The sequence below is a fragment of the Podarcis muralis genome, chromosome 17 (genome assembly GCF_964188315.1).
Source record: "Podarcis muralis chromosome 17, rPodMur119.hap1.1, whole genome shotgun sequence".
NCBI classification, from domain to species: domain Eukaryota; kingdom Metazoa; phylum Chordata; class Lepidosauria; order Squamata; family Lacertidae; genus Podarcis; species Podarcis muralis.
Genome location: NC_135671.1, coordinates 30,009,983 through 30,025,461, shown reverse-complemented (window position 1 = coordinate 30,025,461; position 15,479 = coordinate 30,009,983). Strand labels below are relative to the sequence as shown.

Here is a 15,479-nt window from a genome sequence, read left to right as displayed (position 1 = left end):
CTTCTAAAACTTCCCAACTCTTTTGTTCATCTATCTTTGAGCTGTGACCTTCCTCAAACCCCTGCTGTAAATTGATGCTGCATTCCTCTTCTACCACAGTATCAGGAGAAGTGGCAGGTCATCTCCACCATTCCTCATCCGTCTCGCCCTCTTGAGTCCAATTCCCAACTTTTATATACCATAACAATTGAAGCCATTCACAATAACTGAGTCAGATTTATCGGTGGGTGATATTGCCCTCACAGTGAAAGATCCTGTGAAATGTCTTCTGGTATTCAGAAGCTACATTCCTAATAGTGGTATCCTGATGGTCTGAGGACATTCCCAAGATGAGAGGAACGAGCCACCTCTTTGAGCTCTGTGTCTTCTCAAGACTACATGCTTTTCATGGTATCAAACAAACCTGGGCTCCAGAATCTGCTTCCCTTCAAATACAGTGGTAGTGAAAGAGCTGCTGTGTGGTGTAGTGGTTAAGAACGGTAGGCTCGTAATCTGGTGAACCGGGTTCGCTTCCCCGCTCCTCCACATGCAGCTGCTCGGTGACCTTGGGCTAGTCACACTTCTCTGAAGTCTCTCAGCCCCACTTACCTCATAGAGTGTTTATTGTGGGGGAGGAAGGGAAAGGAGAATGTTAGCCACTTTGTGACTCCTTTGGATAGTGATAAAGCGGGATATCAAATCCAAACTCTTCTTCTTCTCTTCTACTGCAGGCCAGATGTTCTTCAGCATCCTTATCCAAGTCCATCAAGTCCCTGCTGCCATTATTCCTGCCATTGCTGTTCCAGATGGTACCAATGGCTTCCAGGCCTTAAAACTTCCAGGGGCCATGGTTGTTGGAGACATGGGGGGACAGTGATCAAGTTCTCTCCTCTGCCCTTGTTGCTGGCGTACTCACTGAAATGCTTGGCAACAAATGAAACACAACACCCACTTTCCATGCGTATTTTGGCTTTCATCTGTGCATTAAACATTTTCTCAAGATAGAAATACTTTGAGGCACAAATAATTTTAGATAAGCCAAACCTTGTCACAGATCCAGACTGTTCGGGAACTTCTCAGGACAGTTTGTAAAGTGTGAAAGTACGGAAACAAAATGTGTGAATGTTAACCAGATTAAATATACCTCCAGTTTGCTGGAGAGAATTTGCGCTGTCTTGAAGATCGGGAAGGCTAACCACATGCGAAAGAAAAATGCCCTCTAATAGTAGTCACTTTGGATGCAATGGATGAGCGAGAGACATAAGAAAATACTGCTGGATCACGCCAATGGCCTATCCAGTCCAGCATCCTGTTCTGACAGTGGCCAACCAGCGAGCAGGATCCCAGCTCACTCTCTCCTCCTGTTGCTTCCAGCCACTGGCTTTCAGAAGCATTGCTGCCTCTGCCTATAGAGGCAGAACTTGCAGAGACATCACCTTGCTAACAAAGGTCCGTATAGTTAAAGATATGGTTTTCCCAGCAGTGATGTATGGAAGTGAGAGCTGGACCATAAAGAAGGCTGATTGTCGAAGAATTGATGCTTTTGAATTATGGTGCTGGAGGAGACTCTTGAGAGTCCCATGGACTGCAAGAAGATCAAACCTATCCATTCTGAAGGAAATCAGCCCTGAGTGCTCACTGGAAGGACAGATCCTGAAGCTGAGGCTCCAATACTTTGGCCACCTCATGAGAAGAGAAGACTCCCTGGAAAAGACCCTGATGTTGGGAAAGATGGAGGGCACAAGGAGAAGGGGACAACAGAGGATGAGATGGTTGGACAGTGTTCTCGAAGCTCCTAACATGAGTCTGACCAAACTGCGGGAGGCAGTGGAAGACAGGAGTGCCTGGCGTGCTCTGGTCCATGGGATCACAAAGACGACTAAACGACTAAACAACAAGCCATTGACAACCTTATCCTCCAAGACTATAAACCAGGCATAGGCAAACTCGGCCCTCCAGATGTTTTGGGACTACAACTCCCATCATCCCTGACCACTGGTCCTGTTAGCTAGGGATGATAGGAGTTGTAGTCCCAAAACATCTGGAGGGCCGAGTTTGCCTGTGCCTGCTATAAGCCATTTTTTAAAAAAATAGATTAAGTGAAATAAATCCAACAATTATTTTCCTGCTGAGAAGTAGCTAGCCCTGTTTATGTGCTCATCTGAAGGTGTGCAGGCTTAAAGTGGTGAGAGGGGCATGCAAGCAAGCTCTGCCCCTGTGTCCCTGCACATTCCAGCTTCACTCCTGACCTTTGCTTGTTGAGCGCAAATGGAAAAGGGGTCTCAGTTGCAGAGTGCGAAGACTGGAAGCGAAATTGGCATGTGGGGGGAGATTAGGGGCATTGCTTGCCTGTGTACCCTACCTTACTTTATTATTGTTATTCTTTATTTCATAACACATATACAACATTCGATCGTAAGAAACCTCCACGCAGCTTACGAAGACAAGATAGTAAATTCAAAGCATGCTTCAAAGCATATCAAAAGTTAAAATATGAAAATGGATTAAAATGACCTCAAATTGTAGTTTTATCAATCGTTCAATGTGTCAACACGAATAGAAGTTATTAATATTGCAGCTGTTATACAAGGGATTGTTATTATTATGACCGGAATGTAATTGAAATCAATTAAGATTTTGGAACGCAGAAATAAAGAAAACCACCAAACCATATGTAAATTATATAATTTGGTATTTGAACGATTGGTATTAGTAATTGTATTGTAAATTGGTATTGTTATGATGAGGCTATTATTGGATTATAATTGAAAACAAATAAATTTATTATTTTTTAAAAAAATGACTTCAAATTTATAAGCATCTGGGCAGGCTCAGAAGACTGCTTTCAGCAGGCGCTGAAAAGATTTCACGGAAGTGAAACTCAATAGGCAGGGAGTTCCAAAGGGCCACACTCAACGATCAAGTCCTTACAAACGGTGGAACGGGTGGGATGTGGCACCTGTAGTCGTGCCAATTCCGCCGATCGAAATGGTCAAATGGGCGTATGTGGGGTAAGACTATCTCGTAGGCATGCTATACCAAATATCCAGGCATCCCTCCAGATGTTTTGGGACTACAATTCCCATCATCCCTGCCCACTGGTCCTGTTAGCTAGGGATGATGGGAGTTGTAGTCCCGAAACATCTGGAGGGCTGAGTTTGGGGATGCCTGAAATATACTACACATTTCAACCCTGCACATATTTGCTTTAACACACAAATAGTGCTACCAGCAACTGACTTTGGCTAGTAGGCCCTTGGAAAGTGGCTGGAGGAACTTCTGCTTCCTTTTGCTGTGGCCGTTTTTCAGATTTGTCTGATACGCAAAACAAAAGATATATCTGTGTGGCCTGGAAACCTCTACTCTCTGAGGAAGACCACAGAATATTCATGTTCATAAGACAGCTCTATGCACAGGTTACTCATAAGTAGGACATATTAATATATGGACTGGAGCAGGGTCATGCCTTTAGCCACCTGTCCAGTCTTTTTGTTTTTGTTTTTTTAACAGCTGTGTGTTGAATGCAGTTGTCTGGATAGGCAGGTCATCCCTATTTGTGCAAAGCTGCTACACTCGAGGACTGCATTAGTGTACAGTGGTACCTCTGGTTAAGAACTTAATTCGTTCCGGAGGTCCGTTCTTAACCTGAAACTGTTCTTAACCTGAGGCACCACTTTAGCTAATGGGGCCTCCTGCTGCTGTTGCGCCGCCGCCACGTGATTTCTGTTCTCATCCTGAGGTAAAGTTCTTAACCCGAGGTACAACTTCTGGGTTAACGGAGTCTGTAACCCGAAGCATTTGTAACCCGAAGTACTACTGTATTGGCTTTCCTACACAGAAGACACTCTATTGACACCCAGTTGTAAACATGTCAAGGAGAAGGCTAGTTTGAATCATCTCTGTGCTGATTTCCCGTGAGCCGAAATATATGATTCCCTTCCTGCAGTCTGAAGTGTTACACACCCGGATAAACGGTATTGCATCTGTCGAGTGTTTAATGGCAACTTCCCTGAGGATGCAGACAGCACATTAGTTGGGAATAACAAAAACCGAGTCCTTAAGAACCAGGGTAGTATGTCTGCCCTGCTGGGGGCAGAGGTGGGGGCACAGTTCTTCTCATAAACACCTGATAAGGGGGCGGACATTTTTCCGAAGGTGCTGTTCTAGTTGAGATTCCTGCGTTGCAAGGGGTTGGACTAGATGACCGTCGGTGTCCCTTCCAGCTCTACAGTCCTATGACGCTATAATTCTATTTCTTCAGACTGCGGGTGGAGGTCTGCAAAAACAATTGTGCTCATACGAAACAAGTCCAGAAGAAGAAGCTTGGCAAGGGGTGGAAAAAAACTTTCCCTGATATCAAGTTTTCAGAGTACAGACAATTTTTGTGTGTGTGTATGTTCCTTCATGTGAAATCCCTAAGCAGGGTGAGTTTTACCTTTTATCTGTTGTTGAGGAGAACTTGGCCCAGGGCCTTTTTGAGCGAAGAACTGGACTAACTCGACAAATTCCAATTAAATCCTAAGGGTGTTGTCATAAATAATAATCTTACATCTACAACACATGGATACTTTCATACAGTTTATCTGACTGCTTTAAATATTCACCGAAGGGGGCTGGGGAACAAGTCTGTGATAAACTATGCATTATATACCTATATTCTCACAGTACAGGCGGCCAAGGGAAGGGGGGGGGAGGACAAGTGCTGATATTGAGTGTCTTTTAGGTTCCACTTTCGTACTGGGCTCGTCAGATGTCCCTGCTTCTTGGAGGGTGGTTCCAAGTCTCAGGTTGATCTTTTTCCCCTCCCACTGTGCTTGTAGCACGTATATAAACGTTGAGCTCTCTGGAGCCTCTTGCCAGTTCTCTTCTCAGACTAGTCAGGAGCAACAGAGAGACAAAAGGATGGAGCTCCTCTGGGTTGCCACAGCCACTGTTTGCTTTCTGTCCGTTTTCCATACGGCAGAATCTTCCACTGCTTATTATGACAAGATTTTAACCCACAGTCGGATCAGGGCACGTGATCAAGGGTAAGTCTGCATTTCGTCCTCCTAAAATTCATCACTGGGGTCGCAAAGTTATTGCGCAGCCAAAAGTGGAGGGGTCCAAAAAGGGGATAACATTTGGCGAAGTAATATTTGTAAGAAATATATATATATATATACACTGGAAGGTTGAAGGTTGCTAACCGAATAAATTAGCTAGCTGTTGGACAGAAAAAGAAAAAGAAATCATCAAGTTTATGTACAGTATAAAACATGTACATAAAACAGGACATTTCAGGAGGGTGAAACTGTGCCAGAGCTCAGTTTAGACATCTGTTTTCCAAGGGCTCAACTCTGGAATATATTATGTCTCTGCCCCCCAAGCAGATTCAGAGCACATTTCCCTAAGTAATCAAGAACCCACATTCATCAAGGATTGCAGAAAAAGACTGTCAGGTCAGAGGGCACAAAAATGTGAGCCCTGGCACCTCTTTTTGAGACATGAAGAACTCAATTTCAGATTTACTCAACCTGTCACCCTTTTAGGTGTAGCCCAGACTAGATAACTGTTACCAATTAATTGCAATAGTATGATATGGGAGGGTTTTGGGGTTTGTTTTTTTCAAACAAGCAGTTTCTTGATTCACCTTTAACCTCTGAATGTGATAAACATTATTGAATGTTTATGAGATATTCTGCCTAATTAAAATGGTATGTTAAAAGTTCATTAAGCCTTTTTTTACCAATTCAGTATATTTACTTTTAACTGTCAAATAATTCTGTGTACATTGCGGCAGCCTTTGGCTATGTGCAATAAAACTGACTGACTGACTGACTGAAAAGTTCATTATGGACAAACAGCAATTGCTTATATAGATGGAAATGTTAAGGACGGAAATGCTCGTAATACTTTTAAAATAATTAAATGAAACCTAATCTAAAACACTGCTGTTCCATAGTTATCTTCCACATGAAGTTTGAAGCTGGAAGTTTTGCACAGCAGAATGTACAAGCAAACCCCATTGGAATGAATGGTGCCTGTTCTTGCACAGCTATCCTTCATTTCACTGGAGCTTCTGAAGACATTTCCTTTTTCAAATCAAAAGGATTCATTATTAATATTCAAAAGGGTGGGTTGTTTCACCCCCTTTTTTCTCATTTGGTGAAGGGATTATTTATTTAGCTGCTCTTGTGCTATTCCAAACAGTGGCAACCAAAATAAACGATTGTACGATGGAAGATGAGAGTTTCCCTTGGGTCGGCAGAGGGGGAAAAAATGTTTGCCTTACTCCATTATCGCCCCCTGCCCCACAACTGCAAATTAAGCTTTGCAGCTGTGCAGAAGATGACACCAAACAGGAGGGAAGGGTGATGAACTTGCCAGTGAAAGAGAATAACAGTTCTATCATATTACCTTCCTCTCTCTGAAAAAATAAAAAAAAAAAATCTCTTGGGAACTGATAGGATTTGGCTGTAAAAAAACCAACAACATTAAATTTCCTGAATTGAAATTCAGAGGTGGCTGTTTGAAATATCATTTGGTGTATGGCACAGCATGTTCTAGATCATTGGTCTTCCAACTGGTGGATCAGGATCTACTAGTGGCCTGATCCAAGTTGGGTCGTAAGAAGAACACTACTGCCATGTTGAAAGATTCAGAAAAGAGTCCCCAATTACATGTTTTGGTTAAAATGGGGTCCTTGGTCTGAGAAGGTGGGAGATACCTGGTTTAGATGGGAAATCCTATTGTCCATCTCTAGCCTTGGCTATTCAAGTGCGAGGGGGGGGGAGAGGAATAGAAATGAAGTAGGGAAACCATTGGAAAGCAGAAGGAATTCCAAAGGTAGAGACAGAAATTTCTGCTCAGAGACAAGCGTAATGTGAACAAACGAGGGGGGGGGGGGGGGAGAGAGAGACACCAAGCCAGTGGACATTTGCAAGTGAAGCTGTCAAACGTGGTTTGATTCGAACTCTGAGTCTCCTGATCATTTTTCAGTATGAAATGTTGCACGCCATGTCTGTGCAAGTAAACTTTTACACACTTTGGGAGGCATTTATCAAAAGAGTCCCCTGAAATTGACTTGGGGGGGGGGCAGGTGGGAGAACCTCCAGAGAACAGCGTGCCGTGGAAATAGAGGAGAGACCGTTCCATCTGGCAAGCTGCAATGTTTGTGCTGGCCGGACGTTCACCACAGCCCAGCGTTGAATTCCACCCAATATTTCACTTGCATGAACTCTCATGAACTTTAATCAAGCTACCATATCGGAAAGAGACTCCAGCCAATGTTTGCTTTTTAAGATGAACGCATTAGGCGCCATTAGGACTTCTTCCCTGAGATAATTTCATTAAAGTTTTTTTTGTGTGTGACAAAACAGACAGATAAACAGGGAAATGTACATCTATTGTCTCCACTTTCAATTCACCATCTTTTTTACTGTTCGTTTACATATAGTGAAAGACAATTTTTGTCATGGACACCTTGCATTTGGGGGGGAAAGAGACAGGGGAGAGAGGCAGGAAAGAGATGGGGGTATTGTCCATTCGTTCTATTGCCTATTATTAGTGTACAGATTTGTGTCAGCATCATGTGGGTAGGTTCATTGTTTATGTATTTATTTATTTTGATTGATAATGTGAGAGATTAGTGTGTCCTAAGCTTGGCTGGTTGTGTTCAGTGTGGTTTGTTTGTTTGTTTGTTTGTTTGTTTGTTTGTTTGTTTGTTTGAATGTGGGGGGGGTGTTACATTGCTGGGTCAGTTAGGTATTGATTTGTATGCTGTTGTGGGGAAATAGGTCATTGTCATGTTGTCCATGTGATAAAGGGAAACCATATTGCTGCGAAGGTAGGGTTGCCATATTTCAAACAGAAAAAATGAAGTTTTTGAGCTATTTTTAAGGGAAATCGCCAAAAACGACACTGCTGACATGGGTTGCCATACGTCCGGATTTCCTGAGACATTTCTAGCAATTTCTGTCCAGACAATGCTTTTGACTGCTGCATTCTGGATATGTCCGGGAAATGTATGGCAACCCTAGGTGACGGTGTTCCCCTTTGCTTGTCCCCGTTTGAATTGGTTGGTCAACTTCTCTAGCAGTCACTTACTCGCAGCAACTAGAAATATTGTAAATAGACACTGGAAGGATCTGTCAGAGGTGAACATAGACCACCAGTACCAAAATGTGTGGGGAACCATTAGGACTTCTTAACGTTTCCTTCTTTCTCTCTCCCAGCCCAAATGTCTGTGCTCTCCAACAAGTTGTGGGCACCAACAAGAAATACTTCAGCACGTGCAGGAATTGGTACCAGGGAGCCATCTGTGGCAAGAAAGCGTAAGTCCCGTGCCTTTCATGACTATTAAACCTGGGTGACCAAACCTGTGACATAAGCTTCTCAAGCAACGAGGACATGTGGCAACACCGGGAGCAGGAGCGAGAAACCATGTGCGCCTCGCTCTGGCCTAGAATCCAGACTCGGGTACAGTTCCCTGGCTCGGTAGGCTGGAGGAAAAATTATATGAAGGCAGGGAGGGTTCACATATGCAATGCAGTGGGCGCCAGACTTAATAAAGCACAGAATTACTGAAGATAAGTACACAAATATATTTCGTTTGCTGTTTTTATAGAGGTCACAGAAGCAATCGCTGAACGGACCTCTTAATGATTATTCTAGCATATTTCTTGCTGCTATTTCATTAGCAATAGCATTCGCCCTTCAACCCAGGGGGAAAGACAGTGGAAGTGTGGCTATGATGCAATGGAGCACTGTCTGTACTTGAGGAAAGGCAACCAGTGGCGTAGCGTGGGGGGTGCAGGGGGGGCCGGCCGCACCGGGCGCAACATCTGGGGATAGGGCAAATCCACAGGTTAGGGGGCGCAAATTACTTGCCTTGCCCCGGGTGCTGACAACCCACGCTACGCCACTGAAGGCAACTAGTGATAGGTTTTTTATTTGGCTGCCAAATTTGCCATGTGTGTGAGGGAGGGAAATATCGAACCAGAAAACCATAGGCGTCTCTGTGATGTGAACTTTGAAGAGGTGACGCAAGGGGAGAGTCCTAAAATGTGCGATCCAAACCCCTCTGCCATACACAGGGTGGGGCTTGCAGTGAACACAATATCCCACTTTCTCTTCTCCAGGGCCTGCCTACTTGTATGGGAGAACAGGATGAGACTAGAAGGAATTCCTAGCTTGCTTAGTCAGGACCAAACAGGGTTAAGCTTTAAGCCCTCTCAAACGCCCTTCTTCTTTCGAAAGGAGGAGATTGATGAATGCCACTTGGCTTGAGCCTTTCCCATGTTCAAACAGGCTGAAATGTGTTTGGTTTAGGGCTCATGTTTGTGTGCTTACTAGGTGCCGCAAACTGAATCAAACAGAAAAACATATTTTCCCTCCCTGCAAGGACGTTGGCAAAGACTGAGGTTCCATCTATCTCCTGGAACTCTTTCTTTCCCATACTTCTCAGATATGTGAGGCCTCAGTTTTCTAGATGCACTGAACCATGAGGGAACATATGGCTTTGCATATTCAAAGGCAATTGCTGGCTAGACATGAATCCCTTGAGCTTCCCAGAGGAAGTGTGCTATGTGTTTAAAGGAACATGATAATCGAAAATACACTCATATAACGTTTTAGTGGCAGCCATTACAGTTTGGCAAAATTTATGGCGCATCTGTATCAAATTTGTGTTAACCTAATTCTCCCCCCCCCCCTTATTTTACTGGATCTGTTGTAGAACACTGCAGGGGGTGAGGGGGTGGCTTACATTTCTGCCTCTCTCTCTTTTTTTTTTTTATGAAAGGAAAATCAAAGCTGTAGGAGTTTGGCCACTCTCCTGTAGCTCCCAAGGCAAATTTTGTTAAGACATAGTGTCAGGGGTTCAGGGAGAGAGGCGCAGATGAGGGAGGAGACTGAGAGCGAGGGGGAAGGATCCCAGGGCGACGAGGAAGAAGATGACAATGAGTCGAGGGGTTCCATGAGTCTCTCCAGTGAATCGGAGGATTCCCAAAAGGGAGCGCCCCTGGTCAGGCCAAGGGGAGCCACAGGGGGGAGTAGTCAGGAGCAGGGCAGCAGCAGGGGAACCCCCAGTGGGAGTTGGAGATCGGGACCGGCTTCTCCGCCGGAACAGAGTGAAGGGGGTGGAGTTCCCAGTGTGTCAGGCGGAGCAGAGCAGGAAGCAGAGAGGGGAAGGAGATCGGGGCAAGACGTCCTGCCGGAAGGGGCGGAGAGTAGTACCGAGAGCAGTGTAACTGTCAAAAGAAAGGTCAGAAGCAGCGTACGCGCGCCAAGTTCAAATGTGGAGGCGCGCGGAAGTGAGGAGAGCCCGGAGGAGGAGCCTGGTCCCAAAGCACGGAGGAGGGGGGAGCAGGCGTCAGAGGATTCAGCCTCTGGGGAATCCCGGAGGGAGGGAACCCAGGGGGGCAGAAAGACCCTGCGGAAAAGGAAGGAGAGGAAGAGGTGGTCCAGCGCAAGCCTCTTAAACTGGTGTAGAGGCGGGACTGATTCAGAAGGGACTTCAGCGGTCTAAGCCTAACAGACGTGGGGTCACGCGCCTCGGATGTGGAGCTAACAATGTTCTTCAATAAAAGCTTTTGTACATAAGCTGGACTTGGCATTGGTCTCTTGTGAGTTGGGACCTTGGGTGGCCCTGACACATAGAATTGGAAAATGCATACCAATTGTCTCATCAATCATGAAAACTGCCATTTTATTCTATAAGTATTTGGTACATAAGGGACTGGGGTGGCGCTGTGGGTTAAACCGCAGAGCCCAGGACTTGCTGATCAGAAGGTCGGTGGTTCGAATCCCCGCAACGGGGTGCGCTCCCGTTGCTCAGTCCCTGCTCCTGCCAACCTAGCAGTTCAAAAGCAAGTCAAAGTGCAAGTAGATAAATAGGTACCGCTCCGGCGGGAAGGTAAACGGCGTTTCCGTGTGCTGCTCTGGTTCGCCAGAAGCGGCTTTGTCATATGACCCAGAAGCTGTACGCCGGCTCCCTCAGCCAATAAAGCGAGATGAGCGCCGCAACCCAGAGTTGGCCACGACTGGACCTAACGGTCAGGGGTACCTTTACCTATTTGGTACGTAAGTTTAGTAAGGAAGCTTAAAATGCCTTCCTGTTGCATCCATGAGCCCTTTGAAAAGACCTAGAGCCCAAAGTGGCCTGTCTTATTAGGTGAAATAGATACCTGCATTTTGCTTTTGCTGTGGCTATGGCGCTGCCAAGTTGACCAGGCTCAACATACCTGGTCCAAAAGGGCCTTTGCAATGTGTTCTGAAGTGCCCTGTCAGCCTAGGAATTGGTATCCTTGGCTGACTTGTTCTTTTCCTGTATTGTGCAACTGACAGTTGTTTCCAGGGATTGTTTCAGTTGTGTATTTCCCTCTTTGAGTGCAAAGTCACCCAAGAGAGGTTAAGCTATGGCTGGGCCACCAATAGTAAACTAGTTTTACTGTGTCTCCTAATAAGTGATAAACCAGTATTTCATGCTCAATCAAATATATGTAGCCTATTGCACAGACTTATCTTCATACAGAAAGGGTACAACTGCCTGGACATTTTCCTCTTGAAGTTGTTGAATACGGCCATTGCAACCAGAATTGCCTTAACCCTGTACCCCAGCTTTTCCTCTTTATAATGACTCAAGGCAGTTAACAAATAAAAAAAGAACACTTTAAAACATAGGGAGGGGATCATAAAATATTAAATTTAATATAATTAAAACTACTATGCAGATAATTACAGTAAAAATTACAATAAAAACAGCATGGCACTAGCTCTTTCGTTTAGGGAAGTTTAGGGATTTAGCAGCAAAAATGCCAGGTCAAATCTCCAGCGATTCTTTTGTATTGTGTATTTTATTTCATTGCATATTTTTTAAAAAATATTTTTTATAAGTAACTTTGTGTCTTTTCTGGTAAAAAGTAGAAATCATAATGATGAAGCCAGTTTAACAAGTCAACAGCGGGGGAAATAAAATGTTGATATATTGATATATTGTGTTCATATATTGTAGAACTGTCTTGTATGAATGCTGCCCTGGTTATATGAAGATGGAAGGCGAACGAGGATGCCCTGCAGGTAACGTTGGAGAACATAAGAAGCTTATATTTTGCTTACTTTTTCTCCCAAAAGAAGGCGGCAGGTGGGGATACGAGGTAGCTTTTGAGAGATTATTTTTATGTTATGAAGCATTGCTTTAAGGAAGAGCCACACATTAAAACTAGGCCTTGTTTTTTAAGGACACGAGACGGATCTGTTTGTGCATAATACGTAAATGAGGAACTGAAGGAATATTGTGCAAAATGATCACTCACCTGCTCCCAGGGTGGGCAGCAGTTGTGACCTGTTGCCATCACCCCCCAGCTCCTTGGGACAAAACACTCTCTCATGGCGTGATTTATGACTTAACCAGCAATTAAAGTTCACTTGGGACAATCTGTCAGGATGCTGTCAGCAGCTCCCGGCTGGTTGCCCAGAAAAGTACAAAGACAAGGGAAAGTTTCTTACCGTCCTTTTTTATTTCAATCTTTACAGAGAGAGGCTATAGACCCCAGCCTCTCGCATAATGGTGTTGTCCCAAGTGAATCTCCACCCCCCCCATCTATCCCACTTCCTCATTCGTCACTTCTACGGGTGCTGCTACATGCCTTCTGTTTTTGAGCTCTTTGCTTTCCTACTTTTAAGGATCGTCGGGTTCTGGGAGATGGAGGGTCTGGAATTTCTAATGACATTGTTTCAGCCGGGTGTTCCTCTGGCCGGGGCGGAGGAAGGAGGGTGGTGGGGACGGGTCGCCCTGGGTGTCACCACTCGGGCAGGACTCTCCTGGGAGAGACGCGGTGGCTTGGGCGCGCACAGGCTCTGTGCTGCCCAAATGGTCTGCCTGCTGCCTCGCCCCTGCTGTAGGGTGGCTCAGTGGAAGGAGGCAGGCAGACTCCGAAGGCCCCACGGTGCGCCCCGCCCCAATGGGGAGCTTGCACCGCCGGTGTGCCACACCAGGCGCGCGAGCGGCTTCCTCCGCCACTGCCTCTGGTTCTCCCATGATTTACTAGCTTTCCCCCTCATCTGCTTCTGAGCTGCAACCTCCCTCAAACCCCTGTTGTAAATCTATACTGTCTTCATCTTCCTCCTCTGCCCAGTCCTTGACATAAGCAAAACAACAACAACAAACCTATGGTTATGTGAAACATACTCAATAAACACACACGACGTAACCGGCTGTACTTTTGAATCAAGAAGGTATAATATTCATTGTGTCAAATTGTAGATTTCAACTGAAGTCTCGTAAAGTTCAACGAAAAAAGCAGAAGACCCAGTGGATCATTTCGTTCTCTAGTCAGTTCATGCATAAGGTCCATACATGTACAAGTGGATTATTGGACTCTATGAACAGACAGGTGGAGTAGATACTTATACATGCATGGACCTTATGCATGAACTGACTAGAGAACGAACTGATCCACTGGGTCTTCTGCTTTTTTGTTGAACTTTATGATACTTCTGTTAAAATCTACAATTTGACACAATGAATATTATACCTTATTGATTCAAAAGTACAGCCTTGTACACATGTCTTGTGTGTTTATACAGCCCCTGGCATAAGCTGGCTGCTCCCCAAGTATGGTAACAACATTTTTCATACCCTTGAGTGGACCATTTGTGTGTGGTCCACGTAACTAAACTATTTTCAGTAGTGTCCTTGTGGGAAGTGCGCAAGTTCCTAAGCAACCTGAAATGGTGGGTTGCCTTCCTTTGAACATCTGCTTTGTTACGTGGTTTGTGTACTGCTGCATCCTAAGTCAAATCATGAGCTACCTTGGGGGTCCTGAAGCAAGCAGCATTTAATTCAGCAAATCCCATTAATGATTTCCGCCAGATGAAGTGGCACTAACTGAGGGGAGGGGAGGGCAAACCCATTGTAAACAGAACGTACAGTGTGCTTGTTTCTTGTCTTTTTCAGTTGCCCCCATCGATCATGTCTATGGTACTTTGGGCATTGTGGGAGCGACCTCCACTCAACGCTACTCTGACATGTCAAAACTGAGAGAAGAGATTGAAGGACCTGGCTCGTATACAATGTTTGCACCAAGCAATGAAGCCTGGGATGCTTTGGATCGTGTACGTATTTCAGAATGGATTTTTTAAAAAATGTTTCAAGTGCTTTTGGATTTTTGGATATATAAATCCAAGTTATGCAAATTAATTATTGGTGGGGGAAATAATAAAACTCAGCTGCTGAACATAAATTTAAGAAAAACTTAAACCCTTGGCATTATTAAACCTAAGTCCTGTGCAAGGACTTCCGCTTATGCAACAGGGACTTCCACTCCCCCCATCTCCTCAGATTGGCTCACCGGGGGCAGGTGTCAGGAACAGAGTGTGCAGGGAGGAAATGGGAAATTGTTCTGTCTGGAAGCCAAACTGCTTGCTCTGATAGACCAGGTGCCTTAGCACGATGTTGCATACCTCCCGTGTGCTCTTGGACATCTCGATAATCTTTATTGTCATTGTCCCATACAGAACAACGAAATTGAAAAAATCTACATCAGACATTCAAAAACCAATAAGCCTGCTATCCTAGCCTGGTTAACCCCCTAAAAACTCTGATACCCCATAATTAAATACAATAAACTCCCACAGAGACTACGCACATTGTGTTTAAAACAAAAATTGCATTTGGATAAAAACTGTTTCTCAGGCAGCTTGTCCTAGTCTTTATAACCCTGTACCTTCTTCCAGAAGGCAAAATCTGAAAGAGATCATTTCCGGGGTGCGCACTATCTCTGCAGCTTTCTTATGACACATGGAAGCATAGATTTGATCCAAGGTGGGAAGAGTGCATCCAATTATTCTCTCCGCAGCCTTTACAGCCCTGGACAGCATTGTTTTTCCCCTGACCATGCAGCTCCCAAACCACACACACAAACCATAAGTTAATACACTCTCACATTGCCCAGTGGTAGAGGAAGCAGCAACAACACCACTTTGGCTCCCAGGCCACCAAAGTAATACAGTCGTACATCGGAAGTCAAACAGAATCCATTCCGGAAGTCCGTTTGACTTCCAAAACATTTGAGAACCAAGCCATGGCTTCCGATTGGATGCAAGAAGCTCCTGCAGCCAATCAGAAGCCGTGGAAGCTGTGACTGACGTTCAGGTTCCAAAGAACGTTCACAAACCAGAACACTCACTTCCAGGTTTGCAGCATTCGGGAGCCAAAACATTCAACTCGCAAGGTGTTTGACTTCTGAGGTATGACTGCAAACGTAAGAACCTGACCACAGGCTAAGATCAGGAGGTCAAAGATGAAGGCCCAGGATAGGGCTTGATAAGAACGTTGGCTGGGTTGACAAATGGCAAGCAGTGCTGAAAATGGCCTTTTGATCCCAGAAAGGCTCTGCAAATTTATTCAGGTTTGAGGCGCAGAATATGTTGGCTGCACAAATAATGTGGAAAAATGTTTGTGGAATAGTGGGTAACATGTAAGGAAAAGCAAAGGGGGATGTGAAAGAAGACAAGATGTC

At 44.9% G+C, this 15,479-nt stretch overlaps 1 protein-coding gene across 19 annotated transcripts in view; it reads left to right on the top strand.

Annotated features, from left to right (window-relative positions):
- Positions 1–4,828: 4,828 nt before the first annotated feature.
- The window catches only part of POSTN (periostin), a 55,010-nt gene continuing 44,359 nt past the window's right edge, over positions 4,829–15,479 (top strand). For 14 of the 19 annotated variants that reach the window (XM_077920916.1, XM_077920915.1, XM_077920913.1 and 11 more), the window contains exons 1-4: positions 4,829–5,006; positions 8,193–8,291; positions 11,972–12,036; positions 13,916–14,073. In XM_077920916.1, the coding sequence (XP_077777042.1) occupies positions 4,882–5,006; positions 8,193–8,291; positions 11,972–12,036; positions 13,916–14,073 (447 nt within the window). In that variant the 5' untranslated portion in view covers positions 4,829–4,881. The remainder of the gene's footprint in view (positions 5,007–8,192; positions 8,292–11,971; positions 12,037–13,915; positions 14,074–15,479) is intronic. The other 5 variants (XM_077920918.1, XM_077920920.1, XM_028712411.2 and 2 more) reach the window with 1 other exon arrangement.